Here is a 20,265-nt window from a genome sequence, read left to right as displayed (position 1 = left end):
TATGATTTTGGTATCTTAACTTACAGTGAAAATTGAAATTAGTCTCTCTTTGAAACTTTGAATCAATTTAGTCTTCTATTTTAAGAAATGTGTGGATTTAGTCCTTTTAACCAGATTTTGTTAAGTTTATTTGGTGTTTCAAAAGCATTTCTTAACTAATATTGAAGCGGAAGTATGTCAAACGGTATAAACAACTCAAATGTTATCATAAAATGCGTTTGAAACATCAAATCAATTTAATAAAATTTTGTTAAAAAGATCAAATCTACATATTTCTAAAATTTATAGAATAAATTGAATCAAAGTTTTAAAAATAAATTAATTTTAATTTTCAGTGAGTGAAAGTTAAGGAATCAAGATCATTTAATCCTATTTATATATAAGACGCAAGCTATAGGTAAAGATTGACCAAATGGAAACGCGTCTAGTTTTGGTTATTCCTAGAGCATTTGCTAGCTCTTTTAGAAGAAAGAAGTGAAAGAGTGTATAGATATGAAGTGTTTGGGTTTAAAAGGAGATGAAATACAGAGAATATTGGTGAAGAGAGTAATGTTGGGTGTATTTTTTTTTGTCCGAAAGTGTAATCATATGATATGATAAGGTGAAAGGACACGACACGTATAGTTAGGAAAAGAGGGTATTTTGGAGAACCACATGTACTGGTCTTGACAACCTATGCACTATTGGGGGTAAGGCTTATATGGTGGTAGTAGAACCTTCACTCAAACTAGTGGGTCACTATGTTGGGTTCATTTCAAATTCCAACCCAAACATTCACCTGGGGTTCTCTGAATCTTAAATTCTTGATTTGAAGTTTTTAACATCAAAAACCTCCCACCTAGTTCTTATTAAAAATGCAAAAAGCTCATTGAAAACAGAGAACTCATAAACTATGATTTTGCAGATACATGGTTTCACTTAGGTCAAGGAAATCGCATATTTTCACGTGGGTTAAGTAGGAACATCATTTTTCGACGAGGTGGGACTTAAATCGCTATGGCCCAACAAGATACTGTTTTATAGGGTAAAAATATTAACTTACTAAACTTCATTTTAGATATATATGTTTTAAAGTAAATATTATAATTCAATGATAAATAAGAAGATATAAACATGCATTTTAGCATGATGAAGGATGCGTCAAAATGAGGAGTACTCAAAAGCCAAAGTTTCATTTGCTTAATAATATTTGCTTTCAAAAAGCAATGAATGAAGTTTTTGAGGAGACATAGTGTTATGTAACTTGTAGAACCAATGAGTCCTTTGAATTTGCCAAACCCAACACACACCAAGAGATAACAAAACTCATGAAATTACAAATGGTGTGGCATTGGAAACACAAGTAGTTCTACACTTTTCCGTAAAACACGAAACATTCTCTCGGACTATGCCACCACACACACTATGTTTACAATACTTTGTCTCAAACAAGGTAGATTCAAAGCCTCCATGGAATTTTACCAACCAAATAATAAGAAATAAATTGGGTGGAAAAGGGAAAAATAGAAATGATTTTTGTCGTGTATATTGAAGACAATGTGAAAACATGGAGAGAAGTTAAAGAAGGAAGAAGAAGAGGAAAACGATCCTCCACACATGCCTCTTTATCTTTTCTCCTCTTTAACTGCTTTCTCCTACATCACCAACTTCTTACATTAAGATCAAACCTAACTTTACTGTCCCTGCCACAACTACCAGTCATGTATATTTCAAACTACTATACACTCTTCATTTCTAATCTAATCTCTTAACTTGTCCACTCATGTTCATGAAATTCACATGTTACACTTCCTAATTCCTTAGATATGGAAAATGCTGAGTGGGATTTCTAGTAACTTTTAATGTAAATTCCAACAAAATATTTGTTTTAATTTTCTTATATAGAAATGTTAGTAAATACCATTTAAAAAGACATTTAAATGTCTAAGCCTAATGACATCTTTAAATGCTGATTGTCTTCTTCTGTAATCACCAAGTATATAAAGTTTTTAAATTATATCCTTAATTAATCTCCTTTTTATGAAGTCCATTACATAATAGAGTAATTAAGCTCAAATCAAGGTTGGAATACGAAAAATTATTAAATGACCAATCACTAAGTTACACATGCTTACATTTTAAAAATATATATAATAGAGTAATTAATGACATTTAATTGGATGTTCATTAAAGGTTATTACAACACCACTCAATGGATTTCTTATACATTATTCAATCCTTAACTAAATAACTCTTATATACACTATTTTTCACTATGAGATGAACAAGACAAAAATAAATATTTAAAACATTTATATATAATTTTAACTTGTAAAAACACTAATTTCAATTATATATTTTTTCTTCTTAAAAATCTTTACAAAAGATATAATTGTAAACAGAATTTAAGTATTGAATCATTTGAGAACATCGATGAAGGAATGTGAGCATTACCAATATATAAGCAAACGTAGTTGCAGGTTATGTTTTGTTGAATGTGTGAGGTTGGGTGGGTGAGGTAAGCCTTGTTTTTGCGGTAAGTGAAAGTCCTCAACAGAGACTCCAACTTGCCTTCCTTCACTCTCTTTCAATTGTTTTTGTTGCTTTCCTCTCTGTACCTCAACGAGGTTTCTCCAAAACTCTCTCTTTCTTCATGTCTTCTACATTGTCTTCTTCTTCCTCTCTCCCCTCAAAACCTTAAACTTCACAACTGGTGCTGCACTTAATCATTTCTTCAGTCTTCACCTTCTTTAACTTCATCACATTGCTATCATCACCACAAGACGTTTTCCCCTCCCTTTTTCTCTCTGTTTGAATAGAGATACATACATATACCAGAAGGTGAAAGTCAACAGAAATTAAGGTTGTCCTGTCCTGGTGTATAAACTTGTGTTCTGACTTTCACAATCTCCATTTTGGTGTGTAAGCGTAACCTCAGAAAGGAGGAGTGTTGATTGAAAGAAGGAATAGATTGTGTGACAGTAATTCAGTGGCTTTGTTTCTGAATAGAGAAAGCTACATGAAGTTGTGAGTTTTGCCCCAACAATGAGAGATGAGAACTCGAAGAAGAGCAAGGTTTGAGAAATGCAAGCTCTCTTCAAATTCATTTGCATTTGATTTCTGGGATTGGCATTGCTTACCCTGTTTTTCTTGTTCAAGCTTTCTTGGCCAAAAACATTGGTCAAGAAGTGGTTCAATATCAAGAGCAAAGCAGAGGATTTTCAGGCAGATGATGTTCTCTCCCAAGGTGATTCATCAATTTTCCCACTTTGATGTAATCCACATTCTAGGGCTCTCGTGATGCAAATATTTTGTTTTAAAACCAAAAAGGGCATCATTTCTGCTACTAGTCCTACTGATTTGTCTGTGTTTTTAAACAGTTATTTTTAAAATATTTTTTTATTGTCTGTTTCCATGGGTATGCGCATGCTACTTGCAGCACAAGATCTGCCCTTTGTTGTTTTCCTGCTTCCATGGTTTCTAATTCACCCTTTTGCTATAAAAAATAATTCTGCTTTATTTTGCCTTGTTTGATTGAGTAGGTGCTAAAATGACTGAAAAGAGCACAGCTTTGTTAACTTTACGGTTTTCCTTTTTCAGGTGTTGATGAAGAGTGTAGTAGCAACTACTCAGAGAGGGAGGCATGCACCATCAGGAAAAGCAAATCAGGTTCAATACCTTCTTCACCTTCTTTTCTCTTAGGACCACATCATTCCAAATCCCTCCACTAGATATGGATAAAAAGATACTTATTCAGACCACATTTTTCAGCCTTCATTTGTAAATTTATTTCTTTTTGCTCTTTTTTTTTTCTCTTTTCTAGTTTTTCGCGTCCTACTAATTGCAGATGTTTAATGTCATTATTTGATATGTAGAGAGATCAAGCAGATGGTACTCAGACAGATCGCGAAGAGGTAAGAATGACCTTGATAAAGCTCAGGTTACAGATGTGTATAACTATAGGTATGATTCATGCAACTGCGTATAGAACTTGATTACCCTGGTTGTTACTATCGCCATGAAATTTAATAATTTTTATCCTATTGAGCTTCTTTTCGCCCCTTTCGAATACAGAATCTTTGCTGCCACTTGGAATGTAGCAGGGAAGTCACCTCCAAGTTATTTGAGTCTTGAAGATTGGCTTCACACCTCTCCACCAGCTGATATCTATGTTCTTGGGTAAATTACTGTCTGTATAATGTTCCATCTCCTTTACTTACGCAAAATTTCACATACTGAAATATTTTGAATTTTCATGGCTCAGGTTTCAAGAAATTGTACCTCTTAATGCTGGTAATGTTTTGGGAACAGAAGACAATGGTCCTGCAAGAAAATGGCTAGCCCTTATTAGGAGGACCTTGAACAACCTTCCTGGAACAAGTGGAGGATGCCACACACCTTCACCCCTCCCTGATCCTATTGTAGAGCTAGATGCTGATTTTGAGGGATCAGTGAGGCAGAAGACAACCTCTTTCTTTCAACGAAGATCCTTCCAATCCCTGAGTCGTAGTTTGAGAATGGACAATGATATGTTAATGCAACAAGCATGCTTTGATCGCCGTTTCAGTGTCTGTGATAGAGTGATATTTGGTCACCGAGCGAGTGACTATGACCCCAATTATCGATGGGGTTCCTCAGATGAAGAAAATGGCGCTGGTGACTCTCCAATTACAGCACAATATTCACCAATGTCGTATGGTGGTTGTTTCTCTGCAGAGGACAGTGATAGACAGACAGGCACAGGCCACTCAAGATACTGCTTGGTCGCTAGCAAGCAAATGGTTGGGGTATTTCTAACTGTTTGGGTGAAAAGTGATATAAGAGATGATGTTCACAACATGAAAGTGTCTTGTGTTGGCCGAGGGTTGATGGGATATCTCGGAAACAAGGTACATTTGACAATCTATTTCAATAGCAGAGTTTATAATGGACTAGGGAAGGAAACAATTTCATTGTCTTGGATTTTCCAGGGATCAATATCAATTAGTATGTCATTGCACCAAACAAGCTTTTGCTTCATTTGTAGTCATTTGACTTCTGGACAAAAGGATGGTGATGAGTTAAGGAGAAACTCGGATGTAATGGAGATTCTCAGAAAGACAAGGTTTCCCCCAGTCCACGACATGGGTGATGAGAATTCTCCTCAGACAATTCTGGAACATGAGTAAGCCCCTCATCTCCACTCATGATCTATACAATGCATTTCATACTTGGAGATTGTAAATTTAAATAAAACTAAACTTTTGGTGTAACTGGTGTAGTCGAATAATTTGGCTGGGGGATTTAAACTACCGGATAGCACTTTCTTACCGTGCAGCAAAAGCTCTTGTTGAGATGCATGATTGGAAGACTTTGTTAGAGAATGACCAGGCATGTTACTATTTTGTTTCTTAACAAGTAATTTATGATTCATCTTTGCTCCTTTCCCATATTAGATATGTTTCTGATCGTTTGATATTTTTTTGTTTCAGCTGTGTATAGAGCAGAGGCAAGGTAGAATCTTTGAAGGATGGAACGAAGGGAAAATATATTTCCCTCCAACTTATAAGTATTCAAACAATTCAGACCGATATGCAGGCGATGACAGGCGCTCAAAACAAAAGAGAAGAACTCCAGCATGGTACTCTTCTTTCTTGCAAATAACTTGTGTGAATCAATGCTATTCCCTAATGAAATGTCCTGGATCATTATTGTGAAATTGTATCATTATTTATGCATACAAACCAAATCTATATTCATGAAGGTGTGATCGTATCTTGTGGTATGGAAGGGGCCTTCACCAATTATCATATGTTCGTGGGGAGTCAAGATTTTCTGATCACAGGCCAGTTTATAGCATATTCTTGGCAGACGTTGAGTCTATTAGCTGCAACCAAATAAAGAAAAGCTCCAGTTCCAGGATTGATGTAGAAGAGTTGTTTCCACATTCACATGGTTATGGCTACACTGATCTGCACTACTTTTGATGAATGCCAATAATCCTTATTCCACATGATCAACTTGACTATTATGAGAGAACTGAAGGTCTACCACGCAAGGTAAGTTACCTCAACAAGAAAATTCCAATAAATATTTCCGTTGATTACATTTCCTTCAATTTCAAACATTAATGAAGGTCAAGGTCCAATATGCTCAGTACCTGTACTTCTTCTAAATCGTCTTTGTGATGAAAATTAGTTAGTTAATTGTGAAATGATCATACAGTTTAGGTATATAGCCACACCTAATTTCACCAAACAAATAGACATTTGTAACCACAAGATCCATTTCAAGGAATGTGTACTTATATTGTCAGTTCTTGCTTATTAATTTGAGTGTGCAGAAGTTGATGGTAGAAATATTTCAGAGATTTCTTGATAGTAATGGATTTGACCATGTCGTTCTTCCTAATAAAGTTTCTAGTTGAGATGTCATGCAAGCCTTATCCTATCCTTGACTTGGGGCCCCTACACTTTTAGGTGAGCAATACTGTGAGGAGTTTGCCAGCCAAAATCATGATCGAGACATTTACCCTCACCCCCAAACAAGGTTGTCCTTTGCCCCTCTTTCCTTTTCTTAGTTTCTCTACATTTTTTCTTTCTATTAACTTCTAACCTTCTTCATACATCATTGTTGCAGCTGCAGAGTTTGTGGCTATGCACCAACTATATATATTTGCGGCTCACAACCATATTGGCAGAATAATGGCTATGTGGGGCAAAATAAACCGCATGTTCTCATTTCTCGTGAAAGAGAGGTCAGTCTCTTAAATAGTATTTCGAAGAATTAGTTTAATGAATATAACTTAGTATGAAGTAGTAGTTTTACTTCCTCACAAATTTTCTTGTCTTTGTTATTACTGCAGGGTTTGAAGATTCTAACTAGGGGTTTGACTTATTATTCTTTAACACAACTGTGATAAGCCATGGGAATATTTGTACCATCCTACTGTATCCTTATAGAAAGCTTTAACGATAATCATTGAAGCTAACGACTAAAATTACGTTTTTGTTTTTCTCAACAAGTTGCAACGAAAAGGAAAAAGGAACTATACTACTTTCACTGCTTTATTGGCTTTTACCAGTAACTCATTATTTGTACCCAACGCTAAACTTCTTTTTCCTTTTGTTTCATTCTGATTTAGGCATGTTTCTTTGAGCAACATTTGTTCATTTCGGTCAATGTTTATTCTTAAAGGAATAAGTTCAATTCGCATAATGTTAACAAGAATGATGTTGTCTAAATAATTTGTAACACCAAAAACAAAAGCCTGCGGTCCTTCATGGATCGTCTGGTTTAGAATTTTTTGGTGATAAATATCAGAAAAGCTAATCCGTTAAAGAATGACAAAATTATTTTAGCTATGTAAGAGAAAAGGGTGTACGTAGCAAAGTGTACTTTTTCTTGACTAATTGATCCTTTCACAGAAGAAATTTTCTGACCCCAATAATGACTCACGTCTAAGTTGTCAAAATCTAAAATGTGGACCACCATCATGAATGCAACTTCCACTAACCTTCTCAATAAATGCTCAAGTAAACAAGTGTTTTGTAGGACAAAACCACCAATGAATCTGATGTTCAATCCATATACCCATGTTTTAAGTTAATGCATTCAAAGTTAGTGCCTTCACGCATTTCAGTTGTTTCTGCATTTTTCTCTTATCGAAAAAGGGTCTCTTTAGACAACACATGTGTTTTGCTTTTTATAAATCCCTGACATTTTTATATATTATTATACTTGCATTCTAACTAGTTACAAAAAAATTGGTCTAGCACGTTAACCTCATCAGGAGGTTTTTTGGCACTTAAATCAATTCAATGGAAGTAAAAAAGAATATAAAGCAACTGTTCCTAAGCACGTTAAGTTCGTTATTCTTGGTAACTGCCCAATTATTAGACTTTGTTTTGCAGCTAATATTAATCAAGTTTTGATTACGTCACTGTCAAATGCTAGTTTGTCTTTGTTCGCAAATCAGCACATCAAAAGCATCCTAATGACTGCAGTTTAAAGAGGCAACAACTTGAATAAGAAACAACTTAAAAAAGATAAAGAAAAAGTGTTTTGGCTCCCTACTTTTTTCCTTTTTCTAATAGTAGGTATTGCCTCGCCTTAATAAATTTTGAACTAAATTGAGATGAGTTTATTGCATAAATAAGTGTATGATTCACTGTATTTCAAGCACGACCATATCTCATTTTTTTTTATAATGAGTGAACTTCCCGGTAATTTATAACATGAACACACACGTGTGGGTGTATAGTTCTTTTTTTCTAATTAGATACTCCTCTCAATACTTTTTACAATAAGAAAAAATATATGAAAATAATAAAAAACATGAGATAGGATACATGTTACTGATATAAATGGAGAAAAACATAAATTGTAAGAAGTTATTGAAGAAAATTGATGTTAAAATGGTATTAGTCTTTCTACAATTTTGTTGTAAAAATTGTCAGTGGCATGTTTCAGCAAGTGATATCATTGTTGGCGTAAGATTGTTGTTCAGTCTGTTCAGTAATTGTCTTCCTATGGCCCATTTCTTGATGCTTGCCCGTGTGCAGGGCAGGAAAAACCTCTTGTTTTTCCCATCCTGCTACTGTTATTAATGTATTATCCGGTTTATGATGTATAGCTAGCTGAGCCCTGCATGTACTACAAATTACAATCACGCAAGTCCATTTCATTTCATTGCTTGTGTCAGAAATCAGAATTCACAAATAACAATGTTCTCAGCCGAGCATGTGTTTGTCCCAATTGATAAAATACATCAACATATTTTATGGCCATGAACTATGTATGCATGAACGTATGTGCCACACCATCTTCTATTTGTCGCCTTAAAATAACGGAACTGAAGATGTATAACTTAAATTTTCTACATAAAAAAGATATTGGTTTATTCACATTGGTAGTACATTAGTGTTAACCCTGTAAACATGAGAGGAGATAGAACAAAATTAAACAGCCTTGACTTATGAAGTTGATGGTTTGAATTTTGAAACTTTCAAAAGCTAGTGCCTTGATTTGGTTGAAACTGTCATCAAGTCAAGCCTATCCACCTTTTAAAAGACAGGGCTGCTTCCCTTTTGCTTAGTTGGGATTCTGTCTGAAATTTCGGAGCCTTCCCTTTGTAAAGTGATTTATGGTATTTCAAGAATAGCATTCGGTACTTGTATTTGTCAATAAACATGTTTCCTTTTTCCATCATGATCACAACTTCATTGGCTCGAACGAAAAATCCACCCCTTACAAATGTATACAACACAGAATCAAGAAGTTCCTGATCAAACGTCATGGAGACGGAAGAAGCAAGACCTTTCATCTCACCCCACAGCTCTGTCACCTCTTGATATTTTCCTCCAGTGGCAGCATACCCTGTGACCATAGAATGAAAAGTTTGAGCATTTGGCAAGTGGCCTAAGCTTCTCATCTTCTTTAGAGCCTTTTCTGCATCTTGCATCAGTTTCTTCTTGCAAAAGAAGTGGATTACATTATTCCAGTCATGCACTCCACAGTCCACTCTCTGCCCTTCCTTGATTTCCTGTAACAGCTTGGTCATTAGCCCAGCTTCTTCAGTCCCCGTTCCATCTTTAGCCATCATGCCAGAATTTTGTTGAGTAACTCTTGGAATTCTAGCCTCTTTCCTCTCTTTAAATAGTTGAAGTGCTCCCTGGGTGTCTTGCTGAAGCACTCTGGATTGGATCATCGCCTCATAAGAGCTTGAGTCAAACTGGATACCAGCTATCCTAGCATCTCTCAGAAGCGATGTGACATCTGCCACCCTATTCGCTCTGCAATATGCTTTCAAAAGAGAGGAGTATACAGATGAACCAGTTCTAACTCCGGCTAGACGCATTTCATCCAGGAGATCATGTGCTTGGTCCAGCCATCCAAGTGAGATGCAGGCGTTAATAACATGAACCAAAGCTGAATTGTCATTGGAAAATGGAGAATCTTCTCTTTCTGCCTTGAGAAGAAACACAGCTAAATCTTTGGTCTTGCCAGCTTCTAGCATAGCTTTAACTAATTTTACATAAATTGTTTCAGTTGGTTGCAATATACCATGCTTGGTTGTGATCAAGTCCACCCGCATCTGCAACTTTGATAATAAAGAACCAAGTATAGCTTTGGACTCTGCCTCAAGCTTTGAGAAGTTCCTATCTTTAGAGAACTCCTCATAAGATAATACAGCACTTGAATTTGACCTGTTATTTTGTAAACTATCTAAATCTTTACTGTTGTTCAAACTATGCACAGAAGCCAGTCCAGGAGAACGGTTATGATCAATTCCATGTGCATTCATCATAAATTTGGCAGCTGCAAGAGAATTTCTTGCTTCCTTTGCTTTCCTAAGCATTTCCAAAACCATGTTTGATGCAGAATCTAGATCCCCAAATTTCAAATGGCATGTCAATAAACAATTATAGAAATGTCGAAACTGTAAATCAGTTAGATTTGGAGCTTCCTCTACGTGCCTTTGCAGCTTTTTGAGCTCTTCCCTTCTCCCATTTCTCTCGTATACACGTGCCATTATTATCAGTAAGTGTGCATCTGCTTTGACACCAATTCGAGGCATCATATCAAGAAGCTGTTCTGCCTTCCTAGATGACTCAAATAGGAGGCACCCTGCCAAAGCAATGCTAAAAGCAGCACTGTCTGGCTTCATGGCTATCAAAGGTGCATTGCTCTTTTTACGCGGATCTACTCTATTGTTCTGGAACAAATAACCTATTTCAAGAATCAACTCAGCAGCAAGATAACTTCCTTCTGCTGTTTGTGACATGTGCGCTAAAACTGCAGACCAAGCAGTGGCTGGGGGAAAATGCTCCATATCTATCATCTTTCTTAAAATGGTTGATGCTGGAACTGGTAGTCTGGCTTTTGCAAGGCCAAAGCTGAGGTAGATAAGCACATCCTTTTCCAACAAATCTTGTTTACCTTTCTCAATAGCACGTTCTACCAACTCATAAGCCTTACCTAGCAATTTCGTATCAAGGCTGTCCACATAGCTTGTTACAAGCTTACTGATGACTGATTTTCTGGGAAACCCCTCCATGTGCATATGCTGCTCCAATAATTTCCACGAATAATCTAATTGATTCAAATCGATAGCATTTTGTATCTCCAAACTAACTTTGGCAGGGTCTTGAGCATGGACCAGGATTCTTTCAGCCACACTAGAGAAATATAGTCCCTGAAGAGCAAAATTATTCTCTGATCCCAGTAGAAATGCTGGTGAACTTGATTTAGCTAAACAAGAGACAGCCGACTTAACAATATACCTGACACTTTTGTCACTGGAAACTTGGGCTGTTCTATAATTGCATTTAGCAACCATGACACTTAAAACCAAAGGGATATCAGGCCCCGTTTTGAGCTTTCTCACTCCAAGCATCTTTAACTATAAGCAATTTTGGGAAGATGAATTTAAGAATGAAATCAATAAAAACCTGCACAATCATAGTGTCCTTGGTAAACAAAATGCATAACAAATGTTACACTAAAATAGTATAAACAAATCAGAGTTATACTCAAAACGTGGAATGAGCAGTGTTGAAACTTAGTTTCAACAAGAGGAGTCTGGTAAAACAAAAATAAAAGCAGGTTTAGAAGTGCATTATGGTAACAGCCAAAAATAAAATTGAAAATTCAGAATTATTACATTTGTAAGTACATAAAACATCTCCAGAAAACCGATATAATTATGCAGGTTAAAATTAAACTTTACTTATTTTAATTACATCTAACTTGTGACACAAAAATTAAAACTTGCTTTGGCATCATTCCTTAAGCACTTTTCACAAACTACAGACAATTATTACAAAGAAAGAAAAGAGTCGACAGACATGAACAACGGCAGAAACCCGATAAAAGTTTGAAAGTTGGTACTTTCATCACTATAAACCATTAAAGAAGTGAATATAATCTCATAAACCAAGTGGGTCGCTAGTAAGTGGGGAAAATGTAAGAATTAAGGTCTCACCAGGATATGAGTAAGTGGTTGATGCCCATGATTTCATTTCATTTGATAAACAGCCAGACAAGGCAGCGAACAGCAACCACTTGGTTTGTCCACTGCTCAGCTCTGCTCTGCCCATCAACACACACACCAACCATGAAACCACCGTACCCGACTTCGATCAGCCACCGTGGAGAGAGGCTAAGCCCTGAATCAGTTAATCAATGCCCTTGCTTTGGGTTTTAGTTTTATGGGCCAATTGCTTTGGGTTTTAGTTTTATGAGCCAATGGGGGTTTTTAAACGGGTCTTTCTTCCTTCACCTCCAAAATTTCTTCTACACCTCCGAACTTTCTTTAAATTCTCAAAAAACCCTTTGACCATTTAAGAAAACCCGTAGACACCACATCCTCAAAATTATGTCGACTTCCGGAAGTCAAAATATATAACTTCCTAAAGTCAAAATATATCACGAAAGTCGATTTTCGAAAGTCAAAATACATAACCAGAAGTCGACTTCCGGAAATCAAAATGTATCACTGAAAGTCGAATTCCGAAAGTCAAAAATCATCACCGGAAGTCAACTTCTGGAAGTCAAAAAATATTTCCGGAAGTCGACTTCCGGAAGTTGATTTCCGTAAGTGAAAAACAAGTTTTATTCTGAATATTTTCAATTCTTTTTAAAATTTATATTTTTTAACTTCTAATGATTTTTTTAGTTTATTATTTTATTTATTTTTTATGTTTTCATATTTCTTAATATATATTTTTTTAAACAACATTAATATCTATATATATAATTTTATTTTTATTTAATATACTGAAAAATAAATATAAATATAAAAATAAGTAAAATTAAAATAATATTAAACTTTAAATAAAAAAAACAAAAGAATACAAAATTTATTCTGCTTCATTTAATTTTATTTAATATTTAAATTCATTTTAAATAATAAAAATTTAAAGTAAATAAAAGAAAAAAGAAAATATATATACAAATATATATATATATATATATTCGTTTTTTAAAATTTTAAATTTCATTATTTATATATTATTTATATATGTTATTTTAATATGATTTTTTTAATTTTTTTAATATGGAAATAGAAGGGTACAACAGATGCTATAATGATTAATTAACCAGCAGGAACTAATTCTCAGATCATTCCCAAATACCGACTTTTACATTATGCATTCTATGCTTGGACCTGTTATTGAAAGTCACAAAGACCCCCTCTAAGCTGCATTAGCTTGCCACATCTAAGTTTCATGATACCTAAATACAGTAATATATATTCTGAAGGGTCAAGGAAGAGTAATTTAATATTAAACTTCCATTAGTAAATGTCCAACCCCAATAATGGAAAAACAAAAAAGAACAAGTCAGTTATATGCCCTTCTTATCCGGCACGAAATAGAGCAAAATGTTTCTGTCATTTAAGAAAACCATGAACGACCCGATAAAATAAACCTCAGGATGCAGATGCTCCGAAGAAAAAAAAAAGAAGGTAAAATAATATCTACATGTAAAAGGACAAATCAATTTCACTGAATCACTGGACATTATACGCTCTATAGCAAACATGTGAAGAAAAACTCTTACAAATTTCTTGTGAACAAATTACCCCTCACTTGTATATATTATTTTGGACATATCACTAGTCAATATAGAATCTACAACAAAAACCGCCCAGGGAGAGCCAAAAAGGGAAATATGATCTAATATGAGTACAATGCAATGCTTTCCTATCAGTATCAAGAAGAAATACATTCAAAAATGAAATTGACCGAAAAAAACCTCTAATTCAGTTTCAGTGCATAACCCAAAACAAAACGAAACTGAAAGTTTCGAAAAATGTCTTAAATTGGAAGCAGCAAAAAAGAGACCAAACTCAGTTCTACCAAGAATACAGCAATGAACAAAGTCAAATGGGAAAAACCAACAACGAAACTCGGCGCTGGACACGGATTGACGAACCACTTAGCGTACACACAACACATAATTCAAATAGGGATTCCAGCCCTAACATTTCTCACCACTCGAAAAAAAAAACAGTGTAATAACAAAAACAGGAACAAGCAAGTACGATAATTGCGACAAGTGGTAAAGCAAAATAGAGTCGAAATTCGAAATTAACAGAGCAATGGGTATTGGATCAACTCCAAACACAGCCAAAATCAACGCAAATTAAGTATCATCCCTCACTCAATTAATTAAAAATTAAAAAAAAAAAAAAAGACAAGAGAAGGGACAGAGGAAGGTGATTTACCTGGCAGCGAAGAGAAGCGAAGAAGAAAGGTAATTGGAGAGATTGCGAGGAGAGAGAGAAAGAGAGAGAGCGCGATGGAGAGAAAGGAAGCTTAGGAAACGGCTCGCTGAATTAAGAGTTAACAATGTGAATGTGAATGTTGTGCGTTTCGGTTTGCGTTACTTCCCCTTCCCTAGGTTTTGTTTTTCAAATATGCAAACTAGATAATACTTACAATATATCTTTTTATTTTTCAGTATTAATTTATCCTTGTGATTTTACATTTTATGAATCTAATTAATTAATTAATAATTAATAATATACCATACCATAATTTAATTTCAATTAATTTATGTTTCCCTTTGCGTGCTCCAATTCACCACTCTCATTCGTTATGGTGCTGCTGCAGCAAACCAACGAATAACTCTCCGCATATTCTAAATTCCTTTTCATTTTTCTTCCCCACAACTTCTGGAATCTCTAGTTATTTATTTATTTATTATTTATTAATTTTTTTTCAACTCTCTTTTGTTTTTATTTCCGTGCTTCAAACTATCATCAGAATTGTTCTATATTCGTATTCACGTTTGGTAGACATGTGAATCGCGCGTGGACAACAAAAAATATAAAGACTCAACTCAACAACAACGATGTGTTCTTCTTTTTCACATGAGAGGTTTTATTTTAGATTACAGTGGCCCATTCAATTCCGTAACTGGCTACGTTGATTTGGATATTGACTCTTGATTTCGTATGGACCAGGTAATCCACCCGTTTATTCTCTTTTTTGTTTCCAAATATCGGTTTACTTAACTTATAAAATAACATTGAATAAAATATGACCATTTTTTTTTTAAATTCTTCGTTTATTAATGATGTGATATTAAAAAATATTTGTATGTTGCGTGTATAGTGAGCACCCATTGTTTCTAGGCTTGGTGCTATCTAATTCGGAGTTGTCTTTGATGTTGATAAGACATTATAAAGTATCTCGAAAAATTAGAGAGTATTGATTCAATTAGGTAATACGTATTTTTTCCATAGCTACCAACGTAATTTTCGTTATACTCTAATTTCAATTACAAAAAAGGGTTTGAAGTTAGATTTGTGTATTTTTTAAAAATAGTGTCGATGCATATAAATTTTTTACATTAATTTGGGATAGTTTAAGGTATTAATCAACCAATATAATAGAGGATATTTGGAGTAATTTTATATTAAAAATATGAACTATGATTCAAACTTAAAAGGGAAGAAAAAATTAAAAACAATTATTTAAAAATAAAGGTTATTTATTTATCTTGAAAATAGGAGTTGCATAGCTCAAATTTAAAAAGTAAGAGAGAACGTGCAAAGATCACACTTTTAAGGGGGTAATGGACAAAAGAAAAAGTTTTTGTAATATGTGATAAGCCAAGAAAATAAAATTATAAATACCGAATATTATGACTTAAGTCATAAAAATCACCTTAGAGACTTTGACTGTAATATTTTGAAACCCAATGGGAAGTAGGTAAAATTGTTTCTATATTATTATAAAACAAAGTTTCTTTCTAATATTTACTTCAAACCCTTTTAGTCTTCCTTTTACCATAGTCGTTGGAACACATTTCTTTAAAATCATTAATCTAACAAAGCAAATTGAGAAAATTCATATAAATTGGAAAAAAAAAAATAACATGAATTATGAGTTGATGATAAAAGATTCATATGGTGACATCTAATTTTTCATTAAATAAGAATTAGACGTTGGCAAAATAAATTGCTTTACAGCGAACACAGCAAAATAAATTGCAATCAATAAGTGAATTAATTCATCATCATTCTTAAAGTTAATAGATAAAAGTACCCCTGTATTTTTAATGTAGCGATATATATATATCATCCCCTGCATTTGAAAAATAATTTAATGAATAAAACTTTATTTCGCTGACAATAAGAAAAATAGATTATCAAATTCAGTCTAAGAAAAAAAAAAATCTGACCCATGAAAAAGTATATACATTTTTTACGATAATCGATTATCAAATGTGTAACTTGTAAGAGCATTGCCATCCAAATGTAATTGAATTACTTATATATTTTTTTTTCTCAATTATGCATGTTGCAATAATACCAATAGTTGAACATGTGACACAATTTTAGAAATAAGACAAAAGAAAACAATTGTGAATGATGAGACAAGATCAAGATGTTTTGAAGAATTTCACCAAAGGACAAAAGAGTAGAGAAGACCATGCCTTTGTTTTCCAGAAATAGTGAAAGGAAAACAAGTGGATAAAGTAAAATGTATTAACAACGAAAAAGTTGGTTCATGCAAGATATCAAACAAATATAAGAGAATTATCTTCACAAACTTTTTTGCGATAAACAATGATCAAGTTGTAGTATGTAACAATTATAAATTCAGGAAGAAAACAAAATTTAGCTTAATACCAGAGAATTCATCTTGGATAGATAAAAGGGGAACATGAAAGAATGAATAAGTGTAAAGTTGGTGGTCCTTCCTTATGGTATTTCTTTGAATTTTCGAAAATGTAAAGGAAAACAGAGCATGATTTGATTCATAAAATTTTGAGATATTAGAAAATGTCAAATACAAAAAAAAAAATGAGCATTTTGATTATTATATTGAAAGTAAGAGACTCAGAATTATGTAAACTTCATAGAAATTACAATAAAATTTTAGGATTGTGTAAATACTCAATTTTATTAATAAATTATGTTTATCTATAATAATATCGGGGATTTCTGAAAGTATGAACATTATTCGTTTCTACTTTGTCCTTGATTATATTTTAAAAATTAATATTTTTGAATTTTAAAACTAATCATTTCTATAAGTGTTTCTTTTCTCTTTCACATAAAATTGTAATTTATATTGCCTATTTCATATTATTTTTATTAAAATTATAAATTACATATCAAATATAAAAAAGAATATATATTATTTACGTAAATATGTAAAATTAAAATTAAAAATATATTTTGATTTCCGGAAGTTATATATTTTGACTTCCGGAAGTCGACATCCAGAAGTATTTTTGGGGTGTGATGTCCGTGAGTTTCTTTAAATGATCAAAAGGTATTTTGGAAATTTAAAAAAAAATTGGAGGTGCAGAAGAAATGTTTGGAGATGTAAGAAGAAAGACCCTTTTTAAACTTACACAGGTAAAATAAAAAGTGTTTAAATTTATATAAAAGATCGTTTTATATGAAATGTTTAAATTTAGATTGTAAAACTTACAATTAAAAAAAAAAACTCATTTAAACAATCATTCACTGTTAACACAATATTAATCAACTTTTGTTCTATAGTTGTTTAAAACCTCTTTAGTTTTGTGAATTCATGGAATCTTAGTTAAAATAAGAATTGTCTTATATGTTTCATTTCAATTTTAGAGTCATCCTTAGGCACGATTGTAATGAAATATGAAATTTGTGCATCTCTTTGGTCCATCATAAATTTTAATCTAATATTTGTAAGAAAAAACTGAAAATATATAGAATTGTAAACACACATGTCTTTGTTTTGCTTTCCACTTATCTTTAGAACACTTCAAAAATTAAAAAAATTCAACACCTTTGGAGCTCTTGTCTTTGTCATACTAGACGAGAAATCGTATGGGTTTTTTACTCTCGTTTTTTGAAATTCATGTAGAGAAAAAAATCATTAATACAAATTTTGCATTTATTTGTCTCATAAGTTGTTAATTAATCATTAACATTTGTGGAAGCGTTTACAATGGCTGCATTTTTTGTTTTGTTCAACATTAATGATTTTAAATTTTATATTAATTGAAAATTTTGTTTGGTGTTATAAACAGTACTTACTAAACAAATTCCTTCTTCAAATATAATTTCTTAAAACATCAAGTTTTATTTTTTATATGTATATATATACTTATTTGTTTCAAATTAAATTAGCTAATCCAAATGAAAAATCAAACAGCACTTATTTCATTTTTTTTAATTCTTTCGAAACACCACCTGAACCATCTTATCTCTATACCGAATCTTGTTCATATCAAACTTATTACAACAGGTTAATTTGGCTAAGATTGATGATGAGTCACATAGTACTTATCAGACTCATAAACACACACAACGAAACGATCAAGAAATTGGAAATTGATGTGTCGCTTAACGTATCCAAAAATTTAAAGCATGCATGAAATGAAACCATGACGTTCTACTATTATTTATTAGAACATTATTATTTGTATGAGTAAGCAGAAACATGGAGAAAGCAGGTTGTGCAGAGTGATTAGATTAGGGTTTTGGTGTTATGCATTGCACAGTAAAAATTAGGAATAGAGGCACAGAAGCACGATTCCTACGAGAAAAGTGGAAGGTGGTGATGAGAGAAAAGATGAACGAGATGGCGAAGGAAGTGGAGTCAACACTGGTCTGATCTGTGGAATTCTACTTCTACTGGGTGCTTCTGCTTCCGCCGGAGATGATGCTGCTGCTGCTGCCAATTGCACTTTCTCATATTTCTCTTCTTCGACCATTTTTGAATCTGCTAAACATCTCTTATAAATTAGTGTATAAACCAATTTTCGTTACTTTTAACATTATAGTTCTTCTGTTAAGGCCAATTTCCACGAACCTTTAGACTCATTGCTCGCACCTGGTGATAGCGCTGGGCCATTCGATCCAAGAACTGCAGGACCTAACAAAAAATAATATACATTAGCTGTTTTTTTATTGACCGAGGAAGGTAAAATTTTGATAATCTGGAGTATTGGTAAATGCAAAATACCTGGAGCTGGTAAAGGAGAACCAGAAGCTGCGATGATGTATCCGAAGAAAACACAATTAGAAATCTAATTTGATTATGAGAAATGAAAATGGGAAAGTTAAAGTGTGTGAGTGTAACAGATGCAAACCTTTGCACTGCAAAGGAAGAGCATTGATGTTGCATGCTTGTGAAAATGAGAGGGCAAGGGTGAGGGGTAGTTGGAGAAATGGAGCATTGGCAGAGAGCAGAAAACAAGCACAGTTGGAGTTGGTGTTCATGAAAGACCTCAGTGAATCACAACACGTACTTGGTGGCTTTAAGCCATTGTTATTAGTGCTTCCGGTGATGACGTTGGCGCATGGTGTGAAACTGTTCATCATAGAGGTTGTGCAAGAAGTGCTAACTTGTCCAGTAACCGAATTTACTAAACTCACTGCGAGGGCTGTCAGAATCACTCCGATTTGAAAAGCCATGAGGGATAAGAGCATGAATCTTTGATGAAGGAGATTGTGTTTGATGAATGATTTTATATACTACAATGGAGGATTGGTAGATGTGAGAATATTGATAAAGGAGTTCAACTAACTTGACTAACATTTAATATTGCAGTCGATTGCGCCACTTGTTGTTACAGGCTTGCAATTTGGTGTGGTTGGCAAGAAGAATTTGCAAAGCTTCACGGAAATTGGATTTTACGAATTTTGCATTAGAACATGCAGAATATATTTATATTATAAAATTTTGACAAACTTCTTTAGAAGATGAGGTGTAAATGATTTTAAAATATTAAAAGTAAAAAATGAAAAAATGAAAACTATTCAAAAAATAGCATTTATAATTATAAAAAAAAGTTTTCAAAATTTAGTAGTTAAAAAATATTTTTCTTAGATTATCATTCACGAACCATTGCAGTATACATATGCTCACAAACCAGAAATTCTTTTTTAATATATTACATGATTTTCTTTTTCAAAATATATGAAATATAAATGTTTCCACAATTCTTCCATATGTGTCACGAACCACTGCAGTGTACATGCTCACAAAGCAGTACATGTCCATATTTTTAATATATATCTATCACTCTCATTTTCATTAAATCATTTCAAATATAAATTTCCTGGTAAATAATTTATGTATTACTTTTATTGTTCTTTTCATTAAACTTCTCATATTAACTAAGTTAATTCATTCACTTTTACACATTTTATTTATTGAAAACTATAATTCGTTAGACAAACTTTAACAAAAATAACCAATTGTTCTTTGATTGATATTTATTGAACAAAACTTAATCCACTAAGTTAATTTATAAGATTTATTGAGTAATTAAGTATGTATTTAATTAACT

General features: G+C 33.2%; 3 protein-coding genes across 10 annotated transcripts; 1 reads left to right on the top strand and 2 right to left on the bottom strand.

Moving 5' to 3' along the window:
* Nucleotides 1–2,465: 2,465 nt before the first annotated feature.
* Nucleotides 2,466–7,120, top strand: LOC114177402 (type I inositol polyphosphate 5-phosphatase 4-like). 5 transcript variants are annotated; one of them, XM_028062747.2, is made up of 13 exons: nt 2,466–3,054; nt 3,139–3,226; nt 3,580–3,648; nt 3,855–3,942; nt 4,054–4,158; nt 4,244–4,868; nt 4,950–5,143; nt 5,241–5,349; nt 5,451–5,599; nt 5,750–6,017; nt 6,302–6,507; nt 6,598–6,715; nt 6,824–7,120. In XM_028062747.2, exons 1-10 carry the CDS (start codon nt 3,025–3,027, stop codon nt 5,943–5,945), a joined length of 1,653 nt encoding a protein of 550 aa, XP_027918548.1. In that variant the 5' UTR covers nt 2,466–3,024; the 3' UTR covers nt 5,946–6,017; nt 6,302–6,507; nt 6,598–6,715; nt 6,824–7,120. The 5 variants fall into 5 exon arrangements, with proteins under 5 accessions (XP_027918548.1, XP_085528663.1, XP_085528658.1 ...); XM_028062731.2 differs by having other exon boundaries at nt 2,467–3,054; nt 5,723–6,017; XM_028062755.2 differs by having other exon boundaries at nt 2,468–3,054; nt 3,855–3,893; nt 5,723–6,017.
* A 1,701-nt stretch (nt 7,121–8,821) lies between these two features.
* On the bottom strand, nt 8,822–14,378 carry LOC114176514 (Pentatricopeptide repeat (PPR) superfamily protein). Of its 3 annotated transcripts, none has more exons than XM_028061590.2 (2): nt 14,192–14,378; nt 8,822–11,411 (listed from the first exon to the last, which is right to left on the bottom strand). In XM_028061590.2, the coding sequence occupies exon 2, from the start codon at nt 11,354–11,356 to the stop codon at nt 9,002–9,004; it is 2,355 nt and encodes a 784-aa protein (XP_027917391.2). In that variant the 5' UTR covers nt 11,357–11,411; nt 14,192–14,378; the 3' UTR covers nt 8,822–9,001. The 3 variants fall into 3 exon arrangements, with proteins under 3 accessions (XP_027917391.2, XP_027917383.2, XP_027917396.2); XM_028061582.2 differs by lacking the exon at nt 14,192–14,378 and adding an exon at nt 11,945–12,710; XM_028061595.2 differs by lacking the exon at nt 14,192–14,378 and having other exon boundaries at nt 8,822–11,155; nt 11,244–11,411.
* A 3,969-nt stretch (nt 14,379–18,347) lies between these two features.
* LOC114194991 (uncharacterized) lies at nt 18,348–19,408 on the bottom strand. 2 transcript variants are annotated; one of them, XM_085667144.1, is made up of 4 exons: nt 19,063–19,408; nt 18,936–18,962; nt 18,783–18,845; nt 18,348–18,695 (listed from the first exon to the last, which is right to left on the bottom strand). In XM_085667144.1, the coding sequence occupies exons 1-4, from the start codon at nt 19,400–19,402 to the stop codon at nt 18,478–18,480; spliced, it is 648 nt and encodes a 215-aa protein (XP_085523270.1). In that variant the 5' UTR covers nt 19,403–19,408; the 3' UTR covers nt 18,348–18,477. The 2 variants fall into 2 exon arrangements, with proteins under 2 accessions (XP_085523270.1, XP_027941194.2); XM_028085393.2 differs by having other exon boundaries at nt 18,348–18,692.
* Nucleotides 19,409–20,265: the final 857 nt, after the last annotated feature.

Source organism: Vigna unguiculata, chromosome 1 (assembly GCF_037176805.1).
Source record: "Vigna unguiculata cultivar grain cowpea cultivar isolate G323 ecotype 2 chromosome 1, ASM3717680v1, whole genome shotgun sequence".
NCBI lineage: Eukaryota > Viridiplantae > Streptophyta > Magnoliopsida > Fabales > Fabaceae > Vigna > Vigna unguiculata.
This window is presented reverse-complemented; position numbering and strand designations above follow the sequence as displayed.